The sequence below is a fragment of the Bos indicus genome, chromosome 23, assembly GCF_029378745.1.
Source record: "Bos indicus isolate NIAB-ARS_2022 breed Sahiwal x Tharparkar chromosome 23, NIAB-ARS_B.indTharparkar_mat_pri_1.0, whole genome shotgun sequence".
Lineage (NCBI taxonomy): Eukaryota > Metazoa > Chordata > Mammalia > Artiodactyla > Bovidae > Bos > Bos indicus.
In genome coordinates this window covers 42837611-42862909 of record NC_091782.1, presented here as the reverse complement: position 1 = coordinate 42862909, position 25299 = coordinate 42837611, and the positions used below count along the sequence as shown (strand labels likewise).

The 25299-nt window shown below is 48.4% G+C and overlaps 1 protein-coding gene across 27 annotated transcripts in view; it reads right to left on the bottom strand.

The window, feature by feature from the left end:
• The window catches only part of ATXN1 (ataxin 1), a 426916-nt gene that overhangs the window by 8998 nt on the left and 392619 nt on the right, over positions 1–25299 (bottom strand). For 26 of the 27 annotated variants that reach the window (XM_070777661.1, XM_070777663.1, XM_070777660.1 and 23 more), the window contains one exon: positions 13658–15731. In XM_070777661.1, the coding sequence (XP_070633762.1) occupies positions 13658–15571 (1914 nt within the window). In that variant the 5' untranslated portion in view covers positions 15572–15731. Of the gene's footprint in view, positions 1–13657; positions 15732–16549 lie in introns of all 27 variants that reach the window. The other variant, XM_070777674.1, reaches the window with a different exon arrangement.

Genomic DNA, 25299 nt, shown 5'->3' with positions numbered 1-25299 from the left:
TTTTTTCTCCATAAATATTTTCCATCTGTGATTGGTTGACTCCACAGGTGTGGAACCCACAGATATAGAAAGATGGCTGTATTGACTAAATACAATAATATTGAAAATGTTGAATTTCATGCACAGGCACACATCCAGAAACACATAAATAATTAAAATATCTCACTTTAAAAGTAGTATAATTTCATGTAATTTACATGGATTGTGGCTTTTCTACTTAATCTATTTTTTTTTGACAACTGTGATTAATCCTGTTTTAGATGCACTTCTTGAATGATATACTTTATTTGCTCCATAGAAGACCTAAGTGTTTTTAGAAAAAACAACTAGAATGAATTTATATGAAAGCCTATGACTACAGTATGTGTGTGGGCATGGTGGTGGTTTAATCGCTAAGTTGTGACCGACTCTTGCGACCCCATGGACTGTAGCCTGCCCGGCTCCTCTGTCCATGGGATTCTCCAGGCAAGAATACTGGAGTGGGATGCCATTTCCTTCTCCAGTGTGTGGGCATGAGCCCATATAAATGTTCATATTATCTGGGGAAAATTTCATTGTTATGGACTATCTGAATAACGAAAAGAGAATTAAAAAAATTTTTGAGTTCCTACTATCTGTTAAACATTTAGGTACACACTTCACAAAAAGTATTTCATTTGACACTCACATAAACTAGTGAGAAAAATGCTGTTGTTCCGATTTTACAACTAAGGATCTCTAAGTGTCAAAGAGATTGAATCAGTGACCTAATGTCATGACTATACCCTGATGGAGTTGGGATTTAATCCCAGTCTCTGTGGCCCCCAAACCCGTTTTCTTTTTTCCTATGTTATGATCTCTGCCCCTGTGAACAAAGATATTATAGTATCACCAGAAGAGATGAACTTAACATTTACACTACCCCCAAAGTGGTGAATGTTACTTGGAATAAATAGAATCCAATGACCCGAGGTTATGGATTTGTTCCATGAGACAAAAAATTGTGAAATAGCATCAGCCTTACATCTGCTATGCAAATCAAGTATCTCCCTATATATGAGGCTGATATTCAATTACAGAGCTATGTTCACATCATGCAGACGTATACAAACATACCTACGCGTTACAGTATCAGATGGGGATACCCACTGAGTTCCAATTGGGAGGACCAACCTGGAGCTAGTTCCATGAATCCTGTCCCAAACCGCTTAAAGCCATTATCATCATACACAGAGCAGAGGAAACAAATCCTACTTCAAGTGGGGACTGTTGGCTGCATTTCCTAGGTGAGCCCTGCTCCTGGGTAGAGCTGTGCTGACGGTCAGCCCAACAACTACCAACCAAGGGGTTCTTGCTGTGTCAGCCATATTACACACATCCCTCGGAGCAGCCGGTGTTCACATTCTGAAAATAACTTCTGTGTACAAATCTACCTGAAGACTTTTACATGTTGCCAAGTGCGACAGACTCATTAAGAAGATGGCTTCAAAGCCTTTGTGACAAGTAACGTTACTGATGACTCCATAAGGAATGATATAGATGTACCTGCTCCCCCGTTACATACACCATATTTGGGGGCATTTTAAAAGCCCTTCATTGTTCTATCATCTCAAAACTCCAAAAGCAGGTCTTAGAATGAAATTCTGTGAGGTGCCTGATAGCTTGAACAGCCTACCTAATAATGCATGAAAGAAAAGTGATGAGGAGAGAGGAGAATATTTGAGAGGTATGCTGAAAAAGGCAATGATAATGGGTTATTTTAACCTAGAGAGCTTTGGGGAAATCTCTGTCATTTCAAAAGCTTGCCTTTGGTCCCTTCCTCCTAAAAGCTTGCTTTGTCTTCTCCCCAGAGAGCTCTGCCATCCCAGGAAAAGATGCCACCCCTTCAGCTGGGTCCATACAAATTAGGAGCAGAAGATTCAGGTCATCTGATTGTGGTAAGCATGGCTTACCTGCATGGCTCAGGCCCCATGTTATCTTTCTCCTAGTTATTTATCCTCGCTAATATTTATCCTCATGAATATTCTTCCCTTCCTAATGCTGTAGCCTGAATTATCTAGGTAATGCACTTTTTTTGGGGGGGGCTGGATATATGTGAACTAAAGTAAGGTTTTGCCCTTCCTCAGGTGAAGGTTAAACTCTCATTTACACATATCTCAAATAAGCACACTGAAATAGTCATAACAAAAGTATTTTCATTTTGCAATTAGGTTTCTCAGAAGGTCATAAACATTCTCAAAGGTTAACTAATCATTAACAATTAATGAAGAAATCATACTGACAGATTTTCCAGTGAGAATGTATATGGCTGGGTCTGCTGCTTGAAATTCCCTTACAGAGGAGCATTATCTGCCTCAAAACATGCTGTCAAGGCCAACAGGTACGACTGTGGATATGAAACAGACATGGTGGGATTCTGGGACATGATGTCGCTTTAAACCAGAAATGAGTCTGAATTCCTTGAACTTGAGGCCCGTGTGGGGCTCCCTCTGGTGCTGAGAAATATTATTAAGTGCTTCACATTCCAGGTTTTGCAGTTTGAATCAAGTTCAAAATGTAACACTGAGAGTGTGAGACTTACTGTTTAAGACCTAGTTCCTGCCTTCAGTGAGGAGCCAGAACACGCATACAAAACCAGTAATTTCACCAAGGCCTGTTTGGATACTGGCAACCATGTTACCTGGCGATGTCCACTTGGCTATATACTGGCAACTCTAACTGAACATGTCCCAAACAGACCCCTGATACGCCCCTCCTGGGTTCCTCCTGGCACCTCCAAGAGCCGCGTCCTCACACTTCCAGTGTTCAGGTCAACAGCCTGGGCATCGTACGTTCCTGGGCTCCTCCTCCCAGACCGCACGCATCTAAATCACAAGCAAGTCCAAGGGGTTCTCTCTTCCAAATACAGCTAGGATGAGCCTATTTCTCACTGCCTCCTCGGTCACAGTCCTGGCCAAGCCAGCTTCTCACTGGGAGAAAAAGCCCTGTGAACAAGCCTGGCATGGTCTGCATCCCACCCCTTCAATCCTGCACCGCAGTAATGCTGGTCTTCTCGTTGGTCTTTCACTTCAAAAGACGCTTGTGCCTCTGGGCTGTGCATCCGCTATTCCCTCCACTTGAAAGCCTTTTTGCTCTGTGTCCTGTTGCCTCCTGTTCCCCTTCTCAGAGTGTCACCAAACACCCTGTTGAACTATTCTGCATCCTTCTTTTCCCCATCCTCTTTAGTCTGCTTTATTTTTTCCCACAGCACGTGTTATCTTTTGACGTGTCATTTTCTTTACTTCCATATTTCTCCATTTCACCTCGGCCCACGAACTCCCAAGAGACGGTATGTTCTGGGTGGGGGGTGCTGTGCTGAGATCCCACCTGGTTCACTCACTGATTTATCCTCAGGGTGCAGGACACCTCCTGGCTTGTAATGGGTGCTCAGGACAAATCTGAAAGACTGGTTCTGTGTTTGCCCTCCATGAGTGAAAACACCGCAACGTACCACTGGCCAATAGCGGCCAGTGTTTAGATGCTACAGAGAGACTGCCTGGGCCTGCGACTGCCAGCCGGGACTCCGCGGGACACATGCTCCTGGCCCAGAGAGGAGCTGCACCTTCCCTGGGTCTCGCTCAGCTCTTCACAGGCGCCGTTCCAGGCCGAGCCACAGCTGCCTCACCCCACGGTCCCCTGTCAGACGCAGTGCTCACCCTGAGCTCACTGAGTCATACTTCAGTTACTTTCTCCCCAAGCGTGAGGTTCCTTTCTGTGCTTTCAGCTGCGCTAATAACCACGATTTCGTTTTATGACCTTGTCGAGGTTCAAATGGGCTCCGATTAAACCCCAACAAAAATATATTCATGAGGGCAGGACCATACAAGACCAAAACCTGTTATATAACTCCTGGCAGCTCGACACAGCCAGTTTCTCTTTTTTCATCACATAAATACATCCTTTTCCAAACACTTGAAGCAAACTGGAGGATGAAATGGGAGCATGAATAGCCTTTGTTCTGGTGTCAGCTTGAGGCCCCCTCTGCCTTTCATCCCTGGATGCCTTGCATCCAGCACCTCTCTTTTTCAGGGGTGGTCACCTTCCAGCCTCCTGTGCCCTTTCCCGCCCTCCTCCCGTGGCTCCAGACACACCCACTGCTCCCCACGGCTCCAAAGAGGAACCTGCCCCCACCTCTCCAGCCCCGCTAAACCAGCTCCTCTAAAACGATCGCCTCCAACTTCTATTCAAGATGAAGAAACCAAGACAGGGAGGTGCCATCCTCACTTTGGGCTGATAATTATTTAGTGCGCCTCCTGATCTGGCGACTGACCACCTTTTATGATCATTCTTAGCTCTTGTTTAAGTTCAGTAAAATACCTCTAGCTACTCAAAGACCGCCATATCTAAACTGTGCATGCATATACGCACATCTATGCTGTTTGGCTGTATTTTTCAACAGTAGATTGGTGCTCTGTCTAGACACACACATATGTACGTATCACCGAGAGCAGGATATAAAGAAAACAAAATGCCTGTTGTTTAAATTTGTCTCCCTTTTCCTTCATGAGAATCCCTGTTTTCACAAATGTGAAGGGCTTCTGTTTTACGAAGCATTTTTTTCTCGAGCCTATGGCAAATATACACATTTTGCCTGCATCCAGGAGTGAGGACATGACTCAGAAGTGGGTGTCGGTGAGGACCTCTCACTTTCGGTGACATGCTTACACTGGGAATCCCTAACTTTGTCTGCAAGTGAAGTTCTGGGTCCTGTTTCACCCATAGACAAAAGTCTGTCTGCTCTCCTCGAAGGCTAGTTTGCATGACCACATTCTCCATGTCAAAAAAAAAAAAAATTGAAAACACTGGAGCAAAGACGGAGGGGCTGACGGAGGCCCAATTTACTTCAATGTTGAAAAATCATTAATAAAAACAGTCACACCTCTTCAGTCGAGTGTAAGAGCGTCTGTGAGTGTTCTATTTAAAACACTTCATCACGTTCACGCTAAGCCTGACTCAGTCTTTGGTGGAAGCTGTTTCATTAAACCCACATCCCAGCACAGAGACGCCTCCAAACACAAGCCCTACATGATGGATGAGCTGAGTTCTTCTCGCAATGTCGCTTGGCTCCCAGAGACCCAGTTGGCAGGTGCCAGGGCAGCTCTGGGGCACACGGGTCTGTCCCACTTGCCTTCCCTCCCTACCAGGGTCTGAAAATGCGTGCCTTAAAGAACAAACGTGCACTATTCAGTGCTATAAGGAAACAAGCTTTCAAAACCACAGAACAACATGAAGGCACTGTAAATTTATGTTCCCAAGTGATAGAAGTCTGAAAGGCGACACACTGTAGGAGTCCAACTGCATGCCGTTCTAGAAAAGGGAGAATTACAGAGATGGAAACAGATCAGTGATTGCCAGGGTTGGGGGTGGGGTGGGGAGTACCCATAGGTAAAGCATGAAGGATCTTTTTAGGGTGGGGAAGCTATCTTCTAAGACGCTTGGAAGGCTGGATATGTGATATTACACATTTCTCAAAACCTACAGCATGTACAGCACAGAGTAAACCCTAATATAAAGTATGGACTTTAGTTAATAATAATGCATCAACATTAGCTCATCAATTACAAGTCACACATGTTCCATTAAAATGCAAGATTTTAATAACGGGAAACTCGAGGTGTCTGGGAACTTTGTACTTTCCGCTAAAACTACTTTCAACAATAAAGTCTACTTAAAAAAAAAAAAAAAGCTATAAGCTACAATGGTCCCAGATAATCTGCTTCAATAACACATGTAAGATCCCCAAGCTGGGGGCACTTATATCACACACATGCTAAAGCAGAGCATTTTTCTTCTTTTGGGGGGAGTGGGAGGGAACACAGACAAACAAAAATGTGTTTGATATTGCTTCTCTGCTAGAGCCTTTCTGGCATTAGAGCTAGGAGGTTTATCACCAATCACTGGACCCAGGGCCGTAATGAGCTTTGCATCGAGGGCAGCCACTACCCATTTTCTGATTCATCAGGGTTCACATCCACCAAGCCCCATGTGTAAAATGTTTGGCAAGTCGGTCTGCCTTGGCTGCTTAGGGACTATACAGGCGTCTGTGCTGCCTGCAGGAGGGCTCTGGCTATTTTTAGGCACCAGCTAACCCATTAAATGCATAATGCAGACACTGGTAGCTCACAGAACACAGCGGTCACATGAAAAAATAGTGAAATGGAAGAAAAGCCAACAGTAGATGTACAGTAAGCATGTCATTGTAACATGCTGTATGGGTGTGTGTGTGCATGCACACGCACGCACACACACACACACACACGAGTTGGGAGAAGAGAATGACATGGAATATTAAGCAGCCATCAAGGAGGTAAAAGGAAGCAGGCAGCTCCTGACTCTGGGGGAGCGACAGACAGCCCTAATGAGAGACAGAGCCCAGCACTAACGGAAAAAAGGCAGCCTCATCACAGATAAATTGTACTGACAAAATGTTGTGTACTCTTCAGAAAAGTCAAGCCTGGGGAACATGAGACGGAGGGCTGCAGAGGCTGCTCAAAGATGGAATCCAGGGCTCCCCCAGTGGGGCTGTCCCAGGCCGGGGGTTCCTCAGTGGGCATGGTGCCCAGATCCTTTCTGCAAAGGAGAGGTGTGTGAGCCCGTTTCTGCATTGGTCACTGATGTGCAGGGCTCAACCATTAGATGACCCCTCCAGTCCAGCTCACACTCAGGAAAACCAGACAGTGTTGTGTGCACACAGGCCGGCGTGAGGTCATGGTACTTCCTTCACAGAAACACGATGGCGAAGGATGCTCCTGGACCTCTCCTGGGAATATGCCGCAAGAACACAGGCAGAGTGAAATGGCAGAGACTCACCAGAAAAGTTCAGCCTTCCTTCCAGACTTTTCTAAACTGTCCCTCCTTCCAAAAGCTCTTGTAAGAGCATGAAGCCTTTTACTCATTCACTTTTCAGGACCTAACCTTTCTCTTCTTAGGGTCAAAGTCCCACCCAAGCAGAAGCAAGGAAGGGAAACTAACACTGCTGAGGACCTCCTATCCACTACTGACTGAACTGGTTCTTTTGAGCGAATTTCCTTTCTTCCCTGGTGGCTCAGCTGGTAAAGAATCCGCCTGCAATGCAGGAGACCCAGGTTCAATCCCTGGGTTGAGAAGATCCCCTGGAGAAGGAAATGGCAACCCACTCCAGTATGCTTGCCTGGAGAATTCCATGGACAGAGGAGCCTGGCGGGCTATTGCAAAGAGTAACACCACTGAGTGGCTAACACTCTGGCTTCACTTCACTTTCATTCTTATATCACTTTCATTCTTCACACTACAACACGAGCCGGATGGAAGGCACATGTGTCATTTGCACCATCAAGCATGTGTGCACTAGTCTGTGATTTGCACCAGGTCCCAAAGCTCCAGGGGTGGAGGACAGATTCAGCCTCGGGTCTTTTAGGCTCCAGGTCTTGCATTTTCTGACCTCTTAACCTGCTTCCCACCCAAGCAGACGATGCTCTGCCCTCCAGTTGAATCACACGGGCTCCCATGTTGATGCTATTATCATCTCAGGATCCCTTCTGGGCTCACCATAGACTCTGGAGACCATGGGTGGCTACCGAGAGGCTTCATGTGGTGCACACGGGCTGACAGACAGTGCCTGAGATCCTTCAATTCTCCTGGAGGAGAACCAGCCTGGGGGAACTGGGATGCAAGGATACTTTGCCTGGGCCAAGAAATACTGCTCTGGGAAGGACAAAACCACAGAGATGGGGATGGATATGCGAAAGCATTCTTCTGCTACACTGCCTCACAGGGAGCTTCAGATCCACCACCCTGGAGGTCTCTTTTCACAATAATAATTAGGAATTCGGCTCCTGAAAATAATCCCTCAGTGAAAATTCCCTTGTTTCTATAGAGGGTGGCTTTCCTTCTCCCGGGATCTACATGCTGATTATTAGCATAAAGTCAGGTACCTTTCCCTGTACATATCCCTCGCCCCACTCCTTTTTTTTGTTTAGTGGATGCTAGTAAATTTTACAAGGGCTGTTCTGCACGGCAGGAAAGCAAAGGAGTACAAAAACAAAGTGGATGCTGAAAATATGATCTTGTATAAGGAATCATTTGCCCATTTTAGTGATGAGAAAAACCCTAGCTCAGAGAGAAGTGAGACCATTTTTGTTCTGCTATTGTCCAGACCCCAAGCTCGGGGCTTCTCCCACCAGCCACACCGCATCCACTGGGGACGCCTGTGGTAGGTCATGAAGTCAAGTGTCCCTGTGGTCCTGCCTCCATGCAGGATTTACGCCTGGGGTCACAAAGCCATCCGTCCTTTAGAAAACCACCCCCTTCCTCCCACAACTTCCCCAATCAAATCTGTGATTTGGCTAATTAAGTGAAAACTCTCTGCACATCTCTCAACCTTCCTAATGGGTGCAAGTGTTAAGAGATTTCTAATCAGTTGAAAAGACCGAGACTGGATCTCCAGGCCTGGGGAGAAAACCCCTCTGAGAGCCCCCTGAGGAGGAAGGGAAGCCCTCAGCCCTTAGAGTGTAAATTAAATCCGGACCTTCCTTCTCCCTTGCCGCCCCTCTCCCCCTCTCGCTTTCTCTGATTCTCGGCTGACTCTGCCCCCGTCACTTGTGGCAAACACAGCTGGTGGAGTATTTTAGCTGGGATGATGTCAGCCTGTTTCTGATAGGCTTCTGGGTAAAGAGACACATCACTGGCGTGCCGGGCCCTGCACTTGCGTTTCTGCAGCTTGGAACCCCAGGCACCCTTTTGAGTCCTTCCCAGCGGGCGGCCAGGCCACACAGGGGCGGCCTCACAGGCCTGCAAACAGGCCCCGACAAACCCGCTACCTTCTAATTTGCACCTTGGCCGTCAGCAAAGAGACCGGTGGCCTGGCGACGGGAAGGAAATGAGACTTCACACTCGGAAGCCAATTTCTCAATCGTTTAAGCATTCGCTCTGCGGAGGATCGGGCGGGAGGTGCATGCAGAGATGCTACCTCTCAGCACTGCCCGTCAATCTGGAACTTAGAGGTCTGTGAGGCTCTGGTCTATGGGGGCTCCTACGGCCTTGGAGATGAGCCTGCAGCTCAGAGCGCTTCTTTACTGAAAGCTGAAAAGAGGTGCTGGGCGGGAGATAGTTGCATTTCAAAATAACCCCTCTTCCTCTCCTTACCTCTGTTCACAGTAGTGCTTTAAGGATTAAAGGGATCATTAAAAAAAAAACAAACACATTTACTTTTCCTTCTTGTTTATTTCCCAGGCTTCACTTGGGTTCTGTTAAAAGACAACTTTGCTAGTAAATCAGCTCATTCTTTTTTCAGTGAGGATCCACCTACTCCTAATCCACGTAGGATGCGGAGAGGGAGCAGACACTTAGACATGGGTAGGGAGTTCTACATAATGATGCTCTTTTCCAAATATCCTGATTTTTGCAATTTTTTTTTTTTTGCATCAGAACCCTGAGAAATTTTCTTGGGCCTCACCAAAGTTTACAGCGACATCTCACCATTAAAAAGAAAAGTCTTCAGGGCTAAAAGCTCCTGGCAACGCAGGCCCTCTGATATTGAGCAAGATCCCACATCCGGACATTCACAAGCAGTCCTGGAAAACGCTTTGGAAAATCAGACTCCCCCACCTCACTTGATCTTTTTAAAAATATTCTAAAAACAATTCAAACCATTAACTAGTTTGTTTATCTTTGACTGTCCCAAATACCAGCTACGCCATGACCATTTTTCAACTCATTTCAAACTGAAGGAGGTGCTGTCATATCCCATTCCCAGAGGCACTGAGGCTCTATAGCCTGGGAAGTTCCCCGCCTTGGGGCCAAACCTGACTTCAAGCAAGCTGGTCAGTGAAACGGTTGTTTCCATACACATGGGCGGAATAAATGCATTCAAGTGATTTAAGAAGCTGGAAAAGAGTGGACTGAAGGTACTCATGGAAATTAAGAGCTGATCTCGGTTCTAGTTTTAACATGACTCAGCTTGGCTGCATCTGGCCCTTGGGGTTCCTATTTATCAGGAGTCCAGGAGATCACCTGGGACAACCTTGACCTTCCACCTTCCAGATTATATGAACCATGCTTTTTATTTTATCTGATGCTTTGACATCTTGGGGTCTTGCTGACACTGGAGGGACTGTCCCTCCCTCCATTAGGTAATTCCTAGACACAGCTAACAGCTCCCCTACCGGGGATAATGTTCTTCACGTGTAAAGAAAACACCCACACCCCAGCTTCCTCCTCAGTGAATGGGACTTGCACTCTCTGGGCCACTATCAGACACCTAGGGACAGCTCCTGTACCCAGAGCCTGCTGAAATGATTCCAACTAGCCTACCTACCAGAGAAGGCAATGGCAAGCCACTCCAGTACTCTTGCCTGGAAAATCCCATGGATGGAGGAGCCTGGTAGGCTGCAGTCCATGGGGTCGCTACGAATCGGACAGGACTGAACGACTTCACTTTCACTTTTCACTTTCACACAATGGAAACCCACTCCAGTGTTCTTGCCTGGAGAATCCCAGGGACGGCAGAGCCTGGTGGGCTGCCATCTATGGGGTCGCACAGAGTCGGACAGGACTGAAGCGACTTAGCAGCAGCAGCAGCAGCAGCCTACCTACGCTTGCTACCCTGCCTCACCCACTCCTTCCCACTGAAACAACAACAAAGGCTCTTGTCCATGTTTTCTCCTGGGTCCCAGTGCCTTGTAACAGACCCTGGGCTTCTTCTGCATGTCAACATGTGGCCGGGCATATCCCCTCTTCTTGGGATCTGAGTATAACACACCACCTTTTCAATGGCAGATGTATTCTCCTCTGTTGGCCTCACCATACCTAAATGATAACAAAACCTACATGTTAAAACATGGATGTTGGGACTTCCCTGGTGGTCCAGCGCCTAAGACTCCAAGCTCCTGATACAGGGGGCCTGGGGTCGACCCCCCGGTCAGGGAGCTAGATCCCACACACTGCAACTAAGAGGTCACACACCACAACTAAAGATCAGATTCCAAGCGCTGCAACCAAGACGTGGCACAGCCAAATTAAAAAAATAAATAAATAACAACAACAACAAAACACTGATGTTGTAATGGGATATGGCAACTCTGGGCACCTAACACCCTCCCCTGAAGCAGCATTGTCTTTCCCTGACCAGAAAAAAAAAAAGGGGGGTGGGGGTGGAAAATGGCTTTTCTTAATCAGGGTTAAATTGAAGAAAGTAGGGAAAATCACTAGACCATACAGGTATGACCTAAATCAAATCCCTTATGATTATACAGTGGAAGTGAGAAATAGATTTAAGGAACTAAATCTGATAGACAGAGTGCCTGATGAACTACGGAATGAGGTTCGTGAAATTGTACAGGAGACAGGGATAAAGACCATCCCCATGGAAAAGAAATGCAAAAAAGCAAAATGGCTGTCTGGGGAGGCCTTACAAATAGCTGTGAAAAGAAGAGAAGTGAAAAGCAAAGGAGAAAAGGAAAGATATAAGCCTCTGAATGCAGAGTTCCAAAGAATAGCAAGAAGAGATAAGAAAGCCTTCCTCAGCGATCAATGCAAAGAAATAGAGGAAACCAACAGAATGGGAAAGACTAGAGATCTCTTCAAGAAAATGAGAGATACCAAAGGAACATTTCATGCAAAGATGGGCTTGATAAAGGACAGAAATGGTATGGACCTAACAGAAGCAGAAGATATTAAGAAGAGGTGGCAAGAATACACAGAAGAACTGTACAAAAAAGATCTTCACAACCAAGATAATCACGATGCTGTAACCACTGACCTAGAGCCAGACACCCTGGAATGTGAAGTCAAGTGGGCCTTAGAAGGCATCACTACGAACAGAGCTAGTGGAGGTGATGGAAGTCCACTTGAGCTCTTTCAAATCCTGAAAGATGATGCTGTGAAATATGCTGCACTCAATATGCCAGCAAATTTGGAAAACTCAGCAGTGACCACAGGACTGGAAAAGGTCCGTTTTCATTCCAATCCCAAAGAAAGGCAATGCCAAAGAATGCTCAAACTACCACACAATTGCACTCATCTCACACGCTAGTAAAGTCACGCTCAAAATTCTCCAAGCCAGGCTTCAGCAATAAGTGAACCGTGAACCTCCTGATGTTCAAGCTGGTTTTAAAAAAGGCAGAGGAACCAGAGATCAAATTGCCAACATCCGCTGGATCATGGAAAAAGCAAGAGAGTTCCAGAAAAACATCTATCTCTTCTTTATTGACTATGCCAAAGCCTTTGACTGTGTGGATCACAATAAACTGTGGAAAATTCTAAAAGAGATGGGAATACCAGACCACCTGATCTGCCTTTTGAGAAATCTATATGCAGGTCAGGAAGCAACAGTTAGAACTGGACATGGAACAACAGACTGGTTCCAAATAGGAAAAGGAGTACGTCAAGGCTGTATATTGTCACCCTGCTTATTTAACTTCTATGCAGAGTACATCATGAGAAACGCTGGACTGGAAGAAACACAAGCTGGAATCAAGATTGCTGGGAGAAATATCAATAACCTCAGATATGCAGATGACACCACCCTTATGGCAGAAAGTGAAGAGGAACTCAAAAGCCTCTTGATGAAAGTGAAAGTGGAGAGTGAAAAAGTTGGCTTAAAGCTCAACATTCAGAAAACTAAGATCATGGCATCCGGTCCCATCACTTCATGGGAAATAGATGGGGAAACAGTGGAAACAGTGTCAGACTTTATTTTTTTGGGCTCCAAAATCACTGCAGATGGTGATTGCAGCCATGAAATTAAAAGACGCTTACTCCTTGGAAGGAAAGTTATGACCAACCTAGATAGCATATTGAAAAGCAGAGACATTACTTTGCCAACAAAGGTTCGTCTAGTCAAGGCTATGGTTTTTCCTGTGGTCACATGTGGATGTGAGAGTTGGACTGTGAAGAAGGCTGAGGGCCGAAGAAGTGATGCTTTTGAACTGTGGTGTTGGAGAAGACTCTTGAGAGTCCCTTGGACTGCAAGGAGATCCAACCAGTCCATTCTGAAGGAGATCAGCCCTGGGATTTCTTTGGAAGGAATGATGCTAAAGCTGAAACTCCAGTACTTTGGCCACCTCATGCAAAGAGTTGACTCATTGGAAAAGACTCTGATGCTGGGAGGGATTGGGGGCAGGAGGAGAAGGGGACGACAGAGGATGAGACGGCTGGATGGCATCACTGACTCGATGGACGTGAGTCTGAGTGAACTCCAGGAGTTGGTAATCAACAGGGAGGCCTGGAGTGCTGCAATTCATGGGGTCGCAAAGAGTCGGACATGACTGAGCGACTGAACTGAACTGAACTGAATCAGGGTTACTCATGTAAACCACAGAACATCATCAGCAAAATAACCCGAGTGGTGATTTTCTTAACTGTCCCAAGCATGGTACCTGACCAGCCCCCATTGGAGAAGCAGAGAAATTAATTCATAACAAATATTGGATGCTTCGGGGTGCATTAGGGCTTAATTCTCTTAGAGAACGGTGGTTGGGGGAACGTGAGAAGTCTAACCTTTAGGTACAAAGTGAAAGTGAAAGAAAACCCTCAATCACCCCCACAGCCGCAGAAAGGCAGACAGGTCTGCTGCTTGGAAGAAAGTCACGGTGGCCAGGAGATAAGGGAGGCGGCATGGCGCGGTGTCCCCCCTACCTGCGTGATGCGGAGGCAACATTACCTGCGCTCGGTGATCCCCGACGGCAAACTGGATCACGGCGACGCCGGGGCTGTGGCTGTCTGCGATCCTCTCCACCGTGCTGGAGTCGATCTTCAGGTCAGTGCTGATCTCCGCGCTCTGGATGAAGTCCTCCGTCTTCAGGTCCTCCACTTTCTTCAGCTCCCCGTTGGCCAACTGGATGATGGAGCCTTTCATGAAGTAGGGCGGCAGCGTAGGGGGCGCGGCGGCAGCGGGGGAGGCCACGGACTGCGCCACGGGCAAGTGGATCTGGGCCTGCACCATGGCCGGGTAGGCGGCCTGGGTGACCAGGGCCTCGGGGCTGAAGTTCTCGCTCTTGGGCAGGGCGGTGGTGACGAACGTGTGAGGCACTGCAGCAAACTGGGGCGACGATGTGACGATGGCCGAGGCGGCGCCCGACCCCTCCAGGTCAGCGCTGCCCACGGGGATGAGCAGGGGCTGGGTGCCCGGGATGACCAGGTGCGGGGGCAGGCCGCCGGCGTAGGTGATCGCTTGCTGCTGGCCGCTCAGGTAGCCGATGACCGGCGGCTGCGTGCCCGCGTAGAAGGCCGTGGCCGGCAGCCCGACGGGGAGGGCCTCAGAGGCGCTGTGTGTGGTCTGGATGACCGTGTGCGGGGACAGCGTGGCGACGGCCTTCACACCTTCGGGGCCCAGCACCTGCTGCGGGGACAGTGCATAGGAGCGGTGCCCGGGCTTCCCCAAGTGCAGGCCACTCTTGTCGTTGAGGGCGGACGGCGAGTTCTCCCGGTGGGTGACCTGCTGCCCCTCGAGGTCGGCGGCGGGGGTGCTGCTGTTGGGCAGGACCATCACGGAGGCCCGCACCCCCGACGCGTCGCGGACGCTGTAGTCAGCGGGGCCGGGGTGGACCACCACGTGCCTGGACTCATACGGGTGGGGCACCGCCTTGCTGGCCGCCTTCACCAAGCCCAGGTCGGCCGCGGGGGGCGCCCCGTACCGGCGGCCCTTCTCCACCTCCCCGTTCAGCATCTCCTTGGCCTGCATGGCCTGCTGCAGCCGGCTGCTCTCGGCCTTCTTGGTGCCCTCACGGGTGACAAAGTGGCTGCTGGAGTCGGTGTACTGCACGACCACCTGCGGGGAGGGCCCCAGGGTGAGCGTGTGTGGGATCATGGTCGGGTGCGTGTGCAGGTGGACGGGGAGGGTCGGCGGCGAGGCCGGGCGTGCGGCGTTCTGCGGCGAGCTGGAGATGCGCACGTACTGGCTCTGCTGGGGGTGCGGTGGGGACCCCGGGGGGAGGAGCCCTGCTGTCCGTCCTAGGTGCTGCGGCGGTGGCGGTGGCTCAGCCTTGTGTCCGGAGGCTCGGCTCAGCCCGCCCATGTCGGCCAGCAGGCTGCTATAGGCCTCCAGCTGGGAGCGCTGAGCGGGCGTGGCGGCGCCCACCGCCGAGGCCACCGCGCTGGTGACCGGGCTGGCTGTGGGCGAGATCAGCTGGGAAGGGATGAAGCCGGCGTAGGGCCCACTGTACTGGGAAGACCCGATGAACTGTAACGTGTGCGGCAGGTGGGCGTACTGCACCGGGGATACTGGGGCCCCGGACGGAGGGGGCGGCGGGTACGCCGCGGGCATCGTCGTGGTGGACGTCACCGCCGGGACGGACCGGGGCGCGCTGGGCGGGGAGTAGTCCAGCCCCGTGGACAGCGCTTTGTGTAAACCTATTCCCTGCTGTAAACCGAGCTCCGCTGCGAGCTCCGCCGGGGGCCCCGCTGGCCCCAGCCGCCCGCCCACGTGGCCCCGGGCGCCGGGGAGCCATGCCGCGTTCTCCGCGCGGTGGTTGTCGCTGGGCACCGCCTTGTCCTCCGAGGACGGCCGGCTGGTGGCGGGGATCTCGCGCTTCTTGGGAGGCAGGCATTCGTTGCTGCGCTCTTGGTTGGATTTCATTTTTCGCCGTCCCCCCTCCACGGTGACCGTCTCACTGTCGGACTGGCTCTGGTTTTAGTCTGATAAACGGAAAGTCACATTTGATTTCTGTAGGGGATCCAGGCTCTTCATGAGGAATCATCTCCCCGTGGGTGCGATCCTCCAGCAGCTGCTCTGGAATCTGGGAAAAGGCAGAGGGTCAGGACCAAGGGGGAGAAAGGGGTGGGGGAACAGGGCGTCAGAACATCAACACCGGAAAAGAACCCCCTCCCGCGAGATTCATGTGAATCCCCCAAAATCCTGCCGCCAGCCCCACTATTAGAGCAGGTAAAACGCTGGCCGTGCTGGGTAGGACATCAGGAAGATCATTAAGCCACGGAGCAAGTCAAACCTTTTTTATGGATTTAGTCAGTCTTCTAAGATCTCTCTCTCAATACCCTCTTCTCCTACCCCCACCCTTTCCTTTTTGGAGGGCAAACAATGCATTTCTTAGTTTCCCTCCCAGAAATGGCCCTCCCACTCTTCAGCTCTAGCTTTACCCAGTCTCTGGAGGATCAAATGAAGCCTACAAGGAGGACCGCACCAGTGACGATCAGCGGTCCTCAGCCAAGCACTGCGAGGACCAGGTTAGGAACGGAAGTCCCCAGTGGATTTCATAGGTTATCTGAGTCCTCCTCTGCCATAGTGAAAGTGGAAGTGGCTCAGTCATGACTCTTTGCGACTCCATGGAATTCTCGGTTTGACTTGCTCCATGCCTTAATTCTCCAGACCAGAATACTGGAGTGGGTATCCTTTCCCTTCACCAGGGTATCTTCCCAACCCAGGAATTGAACCCGGGTCTCCTGCATTGCAGGCAGATTCTTTACCAGCTGAGCTATCAGGGAAGCTCTGCCATAGGCGCTACTCAAAGATTCTAGTGATTCTGGGTCCATACTGGATTTACAACAATTCTCTCTTGCCTAACACACACACACAGACATAAACACACACACTACATACAGGCCAACTGAGCAGAGGCAGCCCCAAATAATTATGTTCTCTACACGTTTCCAAACAGCTCCCAGTACAGCTACTCATATGGTAACAGCCAAAAGGAATCTATGAGACAGTTAAAACAGGAACATGGTTTGGTTTTTAAAAATGCAATATTCAGACATTGAGGGTGTCCTTCATGAGGGCAACATGCTTGCTTCGTCTCTGCCTTGTACTTCCTATCCAAGTGCTCTTTGAATTCTCTCTCCATCCTCTCCACCCTCTGCTTGGAAAGGGCCAGTCCACCATGAACCCTAGAGATGCAGCCTCTGCCAGACCAATCAGGGCTGTGTGTTTCAGCCTGGACATACAAGTATCGAGCCAGTTTTAATCTGAGATAGGACACCTATCTCAGTCTTTCAGGAACCACTGAACTCTGTTTCCAGGACTGTGTAGGCAGACAGATGTCCACCTGGCAAGAGGCAGATCATCAGTGGAACCAACAGGAACTAGGCTAACAGGAGGCAGATGTGAGGGTTGCCTACAGGCTGTGATCCTGGACAGTCGCTGAATCTGGGAATTCCAGGACCTGGGTTTTAGCATTTCTCCTACCCAGACCCACTTTCTATAGTATGATGTTAAAATAGACACAATAAGGCAGCAGTTTTCAGCATTACCCTCCCAACCTCCGGCTTTATTAAGCCACAGGTATATATATAGCCTTCTCTTAGGAAGTTCATGGCATGTAATTTACACCTAATATTATACAAATCTACTGAGATGACAGTGCTGTTTTCAAAACGACAGAATAAAATTAAACTACCAAAACTGAAAAGAGTTGACGCTTTTGACTGCTTAAAAAGTGCTGATACTGATCTTTTATCTCTAGGTTTCAAGTTACTCTAAGAAAGAGAACTGCATAAACTGGCATTCCCACTGGGACTAGCAAAGGAAAGTAATTTAGGGGATGGACTGAACGTGAACTGCTCCATGCGCCCCCTGCTGGCCCCACAGTAACACTGCTCCAATAAAACCCCACAGGATTTCATTAGGGATGTTCATGTAAGAGTAGTGTGTCAGAATCCAGAAGGAGAGTATTTGCATATAGTAGGCCCAGCCAGTAAGGGAATAGGTTAATTAGCCCAAGGCAGCTCTAGGGAAGGAAAAAATAGCAGCATAAAAGTCCTTTCAAAGCCAAGCAAAATGTCAAACACGTTTGCAGAGAGGTCCATTAGCAATGCAAATGTGAAATTGCTGCACGATGGAATGCACCATACACAAAGCTAGAAAACTCCTCTGAAGGTACTTTTTAAAACAGAACTCAGCTTTAGTGAATTTGAAAAAACAATGCCGACTTGGTGCTTAGCAGTGCCGTGGTTTATTTACAGTTTTTTTGTTTGTTTTGAGAGACACTGGGTGGCTTTGTTGGTCTTAAAGATCTCATTATAGATTCCATGGCTGGTTTTTCTGCTAATGGACCGCTAAAACACATCGGCCTTAACACACAACTTCAAATGCACTCTTCTGAAAAGTGGTCCATTGATAAACATCTTTTCCAGATAATACTGACAATAAGTCAAGGATACAAAGATTAACTGGAGCAACCCTGGGGCCAGACGGATACAAATTTCAACTCCCCCTCCTACATTTAGAAGGACCATATTTCCTATTTACCAATGCAGCTACTGACTTGGGTTGCTGTAATTCTGGGGCACCTGTCCCTGTTCTGCACTTCAATGGCTCTCCGTGCTGTCTGTATCTCTCAGCAGGGGAAGTCATTGTGAGAGTAGGGACTGTGTCTAGCTATATTTTCAGTGAACCACGAGAGGGCACCACAGGATGCCGCCATGTCCCTGGTACACTGGATGATGGTTCACGGGATGAAAAAAAACGGAGAGGTAAAATCTATGAAGGTAGAAAGTGCAGGAGGGAAAAGGGAGAGAGAAAGAGACTAGGAAGAAGAGAATAAGAAAGGAGAGTGGATGTCTGCTTTTAGGGTTTCTTTCTAGCTGCAGACAAATGGCCTTCATGTCCCTAATTGCCTTTTCAGTGCTGAAACACACCAATGGTTCGTTCACCTGAGTCCCCCAGTGGAGGCGTGTGCCTCCGGATGCACCTGCCGCAACAGAAACATGGGGCTGAGCACGATTATATAACTGCAAAGGTACCAAAGAGCCACACATGCAGATCATGTTTAAACATTATTATTAGGAAAGGGGAAGTGGACAGGGGTCAATAGATGGATCAAGGCAAATTTACATAGGGTTTACTACGTATGATTTGCCTGTTAATCACTGTTCTGAGTAGAGTCATCTTAAGCATCTTCACATCTACATTTGTATCTCTCTCTCCATCAGTATCTTAAAATTTAGCTCAGTGGCATAGGGCCTTGCTATTCAAGTGTGGTCCTCAGACCAGCTCCCCCAGCAGCTTTAGAAATGCAGAGACTCAGGTCCTATCCAAAGCTCCTGATTCAGAGTGCATTTTAACAAAATCCCCAGATGATTCATATGCACAGCAAGGTGTGAGAACCTCAGCCTGTACACCTAAGCTCCTAAGTAAACACCTCAGCCTCTTCCTAATGGAGTAGGTGCTGGGAAACCAAACTAGGCACTGTGAGCAAACAGAACTGATGGCGCCTTGGAGACCAGCAGCTAATATTTAGGGTTATTCCCCTGGTGGCTCAGACAGTGAAGAATCCGCCTGCAATGCAGGAGACCTGGGTTCAATCCCTGAGTTGGAAAGATCCCCTGGAGAAGGGAATGGCAACCCACTCCAGTATTCTTGCAGGGGAAATCCCATGGACAGAGAAGCTTGGCGGGCTATAGTCCACGGGGTTGCAAAAGAGTCGGAAACGACTCATTGACTAAGCACGTACAGGAATATTTAGGGAGAACTCAGCTGTTTCCTTTGGGGTCACCTAAACCTGATACAGTTCTAAATAACAGATGCTCCTTTTCTTCTGGTTCTGTCTGTCTTTGAAAACTCTAAGGAAACACACTTTAAAAAGACTATTATTGTAAATTATACATATGATTCAGTCATCTCTGGGAGGAAAAGCAAACTTTAATAAAGGAAGACACTTCTATCTTTGCTATCATTCAAAAATCCCTGGAACCCCCTACCCATTACCATGGATTCAGCTTGTTCCAGAAGTGACAGGAAAATGAGATGGTCCCTACTGATTCCAAGTCCCATAAATACAAACTAACTGCTCTGAATGGAAAACACGCCTAGAATCTGATACATACAGTCCTAAACATGCATTCCAAGGTCAGGGCGATACACTGGGTTGCTCTGCCCAGCACCCACCATCCTGTGAGTTTCTCAGTTTGAGTGAAACCCATGACTGGCATATAATGTTCATGCACAACAGATACACAGTTTTCGTTTTAAAGAGGAGGAAATAGAGCCTGGTGAGCTTGTGTCAGCTCTGGAAAAACCATGCGACCATTTAAAAGACAGAACACCTGGACCCGATGGGAGGGGTCAGTAGGACTTGGCAAGGATTCTTGAAGTCCTGGCATACAAATCTCTTGTTTTACTGAATTATTAAACAGGTTGATCTGTGTAGTGCAAAGGCAGAACGCACTTTGTTTAGGTTAAATGTTAAAAGTAGGCCCAACTCTGACATGTTTGAAATTTCCAAAATGGAGAAAGGTATGCTAGGTGATAGCATAATTAGATATCTTCATGGCTGACTGAATAAGCATACCTCAAAGGAGGTGTATCACATAGTCATTCATCAGACACTTAGTTTCTGTATCGTGGACCTTAACTGTTCAATGTCAGTGTGGGGCAAATGCTACGCTATGCTTTGCTAAGTCACTTCAGTCGTGTCCAACTCTGTGGGACCCCATGGACGGCAGCCCACCAGGCTTCCCCGTCCCTAGGATTCTCCGGGCAAGAACACTGGAGTGGGTTGCCATTTCCTCCTCCAATGCATGAAAGTGAAAAGTGAAAGTGAAGTCACTCAGTCGTGTCTGACTCAGCGACCCCATGGACTGCAGCCCACCAGGCTCCTCCGTTCATGGGATTTTCCAGGCAAGAGTACTGGAGTGGGGTGCCATTGCCTTCTGGTACGCAAGAACTCTATTTTCAGTTCTATTCTGTTCAACATCTTATTAAGTGGTTTGGTTATCATATTTAGAGGCAACAGAAGGCTGGAAGGGGTGCTTACTATATTATACTGAATACTGGAGTGGATAGCCTATTCCTTCTCCAGCAGATCTTCCTGACCCAGGAATTGAACCAGGGTCTCCTGCATTGCAGGCAGATTCTTTCTCAACTGAGCTATCGGGAAGCTGGCTTAATATATTACCTGCAATTAATATTCAAATATATCCTAAGAAGCTGGAAGTGATGGCACAAAGCCAGAAATACTAAAATGAACAAGAATAAATAAATGTCCTACCCTTGGTTTCAATAGCTCAATTAATAGCAGGGTTAGAGAGATCTGGTTGAAGAATAGTTCATTTCAAACAGCCCAGGAATTTTCTGTTCGACCATCCATTCAATATGAACCAACAGTTGGGTTTGGTGCCTAAAAGTTGGTATAGCTTCATTTAAAAAGCACAGTATTCTCAGTAACAGGATAAATACTGCAATAGCATACAGCATTGGTAAGGTCACAAAGTCCTGAGGCAAGGGGATACTGGCGGGCATGCCCAGGATGGAGTGGTGGGGTTAGCAGGAGGTCTGGACCCAAGACAGGTAAGTAACAGCAGCAGAAACTGAAGATGTATGGCCTGGGGAAGGACAGAAAAAGCCAGAGCAGAGATGTGATGCTCAGATCTATGAAGGACCATCAGTGAAAGACAGCAGAACAGAACTGAGCTCCAAATTACATTGATATACACTTTGCCCTTGAACAACGTGAGTTTGAATTGCACAGGTCCATTTATATGGGGATTTTTTTTCAATAAAGACCTGCTGTGTGCTGTGCTCAGTCACTTCAGTCCTGTCTGACTCTTTGCGACCCCATGGACTGTAGCCCACCAGTCTCCTCTGTCCCTGGGATTCTCCAGGCAAGAATACTGGAGAGGGTTGCCATGCCTTCCTCCAGGGGATCTTCCTGACCCAGGGATCGAACCCACGTCTCCTGTATCACAGCACGACATAATCTGCAGTTGGCTTAATTCCAGAGTGCAGAACCACTTCTATGGAGGGCTGACCATGGGACTTGAGCATCGGGGGCTCCTGGAACCAAACCCCCGAAGATACTGATGGATGACTGTATACAGTAGAAATTAGAAACTAATCAGAACTGGTCAAATGGGCTGGGCTGCCTCATGAGGTAGGGAAAACCCGTGTCATCTTAAGCATTGAGGCAGAGTTTAGAGACACTTGCTGATGGTCCCATGTGGAAAAGAGAATGCAAAGGGATCAGAGGGGAAGATGATGTCAAGGGCACTGCGGCATCCCTCCTAGCTCTGATCATGGGCTGCAGTGGGTGTGGCATTCCAGGTTAGAGGCTGAATTGAATAAGGAGGTGAGCCCGATCTTCAGACTTCCCAGGCAAGGGAGCCAGGGACCCTCAGCCTCACCCAGCACCAAGCTCAGCACTCCCACCTAGTGGTGATCCAGGGCACAGCAGTGCTGAAACCCCCCAGAGGGCAAGTCGTACAGATCAGGCATGGAGAACCATGAATACCATCGTGCGGTTAACAAGCTCGCTCTCTCCCTCTGCTGCTGCTGCTAAGTCGCTTCAGTCGTGTCCGACTCTGTGCGATCCCATAGACGGAAGCCCACCAGGCTCCCCCGTCCCTGGGATTCTCCAGGCAAGAACACTGGCGTGGGTTGCCATTTCCTTCTCCAATGCATGAAAGTGAAAAGTGAAAGGGAAGTCGCTCAGTCGTGTCCGACTCTTAGCGACCCCATGGACTACAGGCTACCAGGCTCCCCCATCCATGGGATTTTCCAGGCAAGAGTACTGGAGTGGGTCTCTCCCTCTAGGGTCACCAAAAGCAAGTTTGGTACCAGAGTCTGTATCAGGATGCAGGACCCTTCAGTCAGAGCAGTGATGTATGCCACACAGGGCCGGGGAGGCCCTGGTCTGCCATTACCATCCACACTGGGATTTCAGGGGAATGAGGATTGGCAGGAGAAAACTGTCCCCTTCTTTCTATTAGAACCAAAAATAATAGTTTTGGGGTGGCCTGTTTATCTATAGGGGCTTCTCTGGTGGCTCAGATGGTAAAGAATCTGCCTGCAATGCAGGAGACCCAGATTTGATCCCTGGGTCAGGAAGATCCCCTGGAGGAAATAATAGCAACCCTCTCTAGGATTCTTGCGTGGAGAATCCCATGGACAGAGTGTGGAGGGCTAGACTCTGTGGGGACTTGGGGGCAATGAATACAATCACTCAGTGTCATATGTTAATTCAAAAATTTAAGTCTACCCACAAGAACACAGCTGCATTTGCGGGCTCCCTGGGCTCAGGGAAGCTCTGAGGGCAATAAATGGACTCAGAGTCTTTGTTCTGATTAAAATCCACCTCCATGATGGAGATATGGAGGGGACTGCTCCAGACGCATGGCTGCTCTGCTGTCCTCCTTCCCCTGAACTCCTCTGCTTGGCGTGGAGCTAACCCCCATCTCCCTCCTCCCTACGTCAGGCTCCAGCATCTGCTTCTACTGTCTGCATCACAGAGCAACAGGATTCATCAGGCCCAGGAGAAGCTTTCCTCGGCTCCTGGCTTCTGCCCTACCCGTATCGCATCCACGTGATAACAGTGTGACACTGGGATGGTTTCTAGCGGGTCCTGCCACCTCTGGAAAACAGTGAGGTCTGTCCCATGGGTGGGGCCCACAGTATGGGGATATGGTCCACGTCTCTGTCTGCAGGAGGCCAGGCCGAGAGAGGAGGGCCCAGGCCCGCAGCTGGGCTGGCCTGTCCCTGGCTCACATGGGATGTCGCTGCAGCATCTGGGCAGCCAGTGTCCCCTGGCAGCCTGCCCGTACTGGAATTCCTGGAAAGGCTGAAGATGGAAAAATAATCACTTGGAGGGATCACCATCTGGATTGAAAGCGGTCCCAAGTGAGCTGTCCAAAAGACGTTTTTAAGAAAAGCTGGAAATGCCTTTCTGTCAAGACCTTCCCTGGTTCCATACGTGAGCAAATACCTTTCTGCTCTCACGTGTCCTGTGTGGCACGTAAGCTACCCCGGGAGTGACGCCCAAATCTCCATTTACCCACCGAAGGCTGCAAACAGTTCCCTGGGTGCTTTCCCCAACCCCGCAGCAGTTTGCACCCCGCTCCAGGGTGAACTGCTTTAAGGACAGAGGGACTGTGGCGACAAGGTGCAAAGAACCGGCCATAGTAACACGGTGAGAACTGGGGTTAGAAGACAAGTTATTTTTGACTCTCAACTGAATGTGCTTATTAGCACAGCAGTGAAAAATCTCACTATGGAAGTCATTCTGCACTCACTTCCACTGGCATCTTTGGAGTATCAGGATAAAATATTATTACTGATAGGAAGGTAACATGCATAGTCTTACTAGTACTAATAAGGAGGAGAACACAGAGAGTAGTAGGAAGAATAGCCTACTCCTGGGGTGGAGGTGAAGGACAAGGTCAAAGCCTGGCTTCATCCATGAGTAACAAACGCTGGCGACGGTGCAGGGAAAAGGAAACCCTCGTGCAGTGTGGTGGGAATGTAAATTGGTGCAGCCATCACGACAAACCCCTAGAGAAGGAAACAGCAACCCGCTCCAGTATTCTTGCCGGGAAATCCCATAGACAGAGGAGCCTGGCAGGCTAGAGTCCACGGTTGCAAAGAGTCAGACACAACGGAGAGGCTGAGCACTCACACGAATTATAACGAACAGTATGGAGGTTCCTCAATGAACTAAAAATAGAACTACCATATGATCCAGCAGTCGCACTCCTGGGCATATATTGCGGGCAGTATATGCAAAAGCAAAAACACTAACTTGGAAAGATACACGCACCCGAATATTCACACCAGTACTATTTACAATTGCTAAGGTGTGGACGCAACCTAAGTATCCATTAACAGATGAATAGATAAAGAAGATGTGGTCGTGGAATATTACTCAGCCATGAAAAAGAATGAAATTTTGCCATCGGCAGCAACATGGATGAACTTGGAGGGCATTACGCTACGAGAACTAAGTCGGGGAAGATAAATTCAGAGTGATACTTATTATATGTGGAATCTAAAAAATACAACCAACTGATAAATACCACATAAAAGAAGCAGACTCACAGGGAGAACAAACTGGTGGTTAGCGGTGGGAAGGAAGGAAGGGCAACATAGGGGTGGTGGGAGGGGAGGTACAGCTGGTGGGTGTAAAGACAGGCTCGAGGATTTACTGTACAACATGGGGAATATAGCCAGTATAATAACTAAATGGAAAGTAACTGTTAAAAATTTTATTAAAAAAATTTTTTTTTTAAAAAGACCCTCAAATTGAAAAAAATAATGACAAAAACACCCTGGATTCACGCCTACTGCCCGTCTCCCTTCTTTTAATGTCATCCTTATTTTACTCCAAATTATGCAGGTGTCCAGTTTAGAGAGATTCTCAATACTGTGTGACCTTGTAATGAGTATCTCTGCCTATAAAATGGGGAGGAATTAACACGCCCGGTGCCTGGCATAATGTACACACTCAATACACGGTCGCCATCCTAACTGTACTTCAGCACACGCTTCCTGCGGAATCCCTTGTTTCCACCCACGCTGATTTGTCACTGATCTCTCCTGGTTCCATGATCAGATCAACACGATACCCTCAGACTCTCAATCCT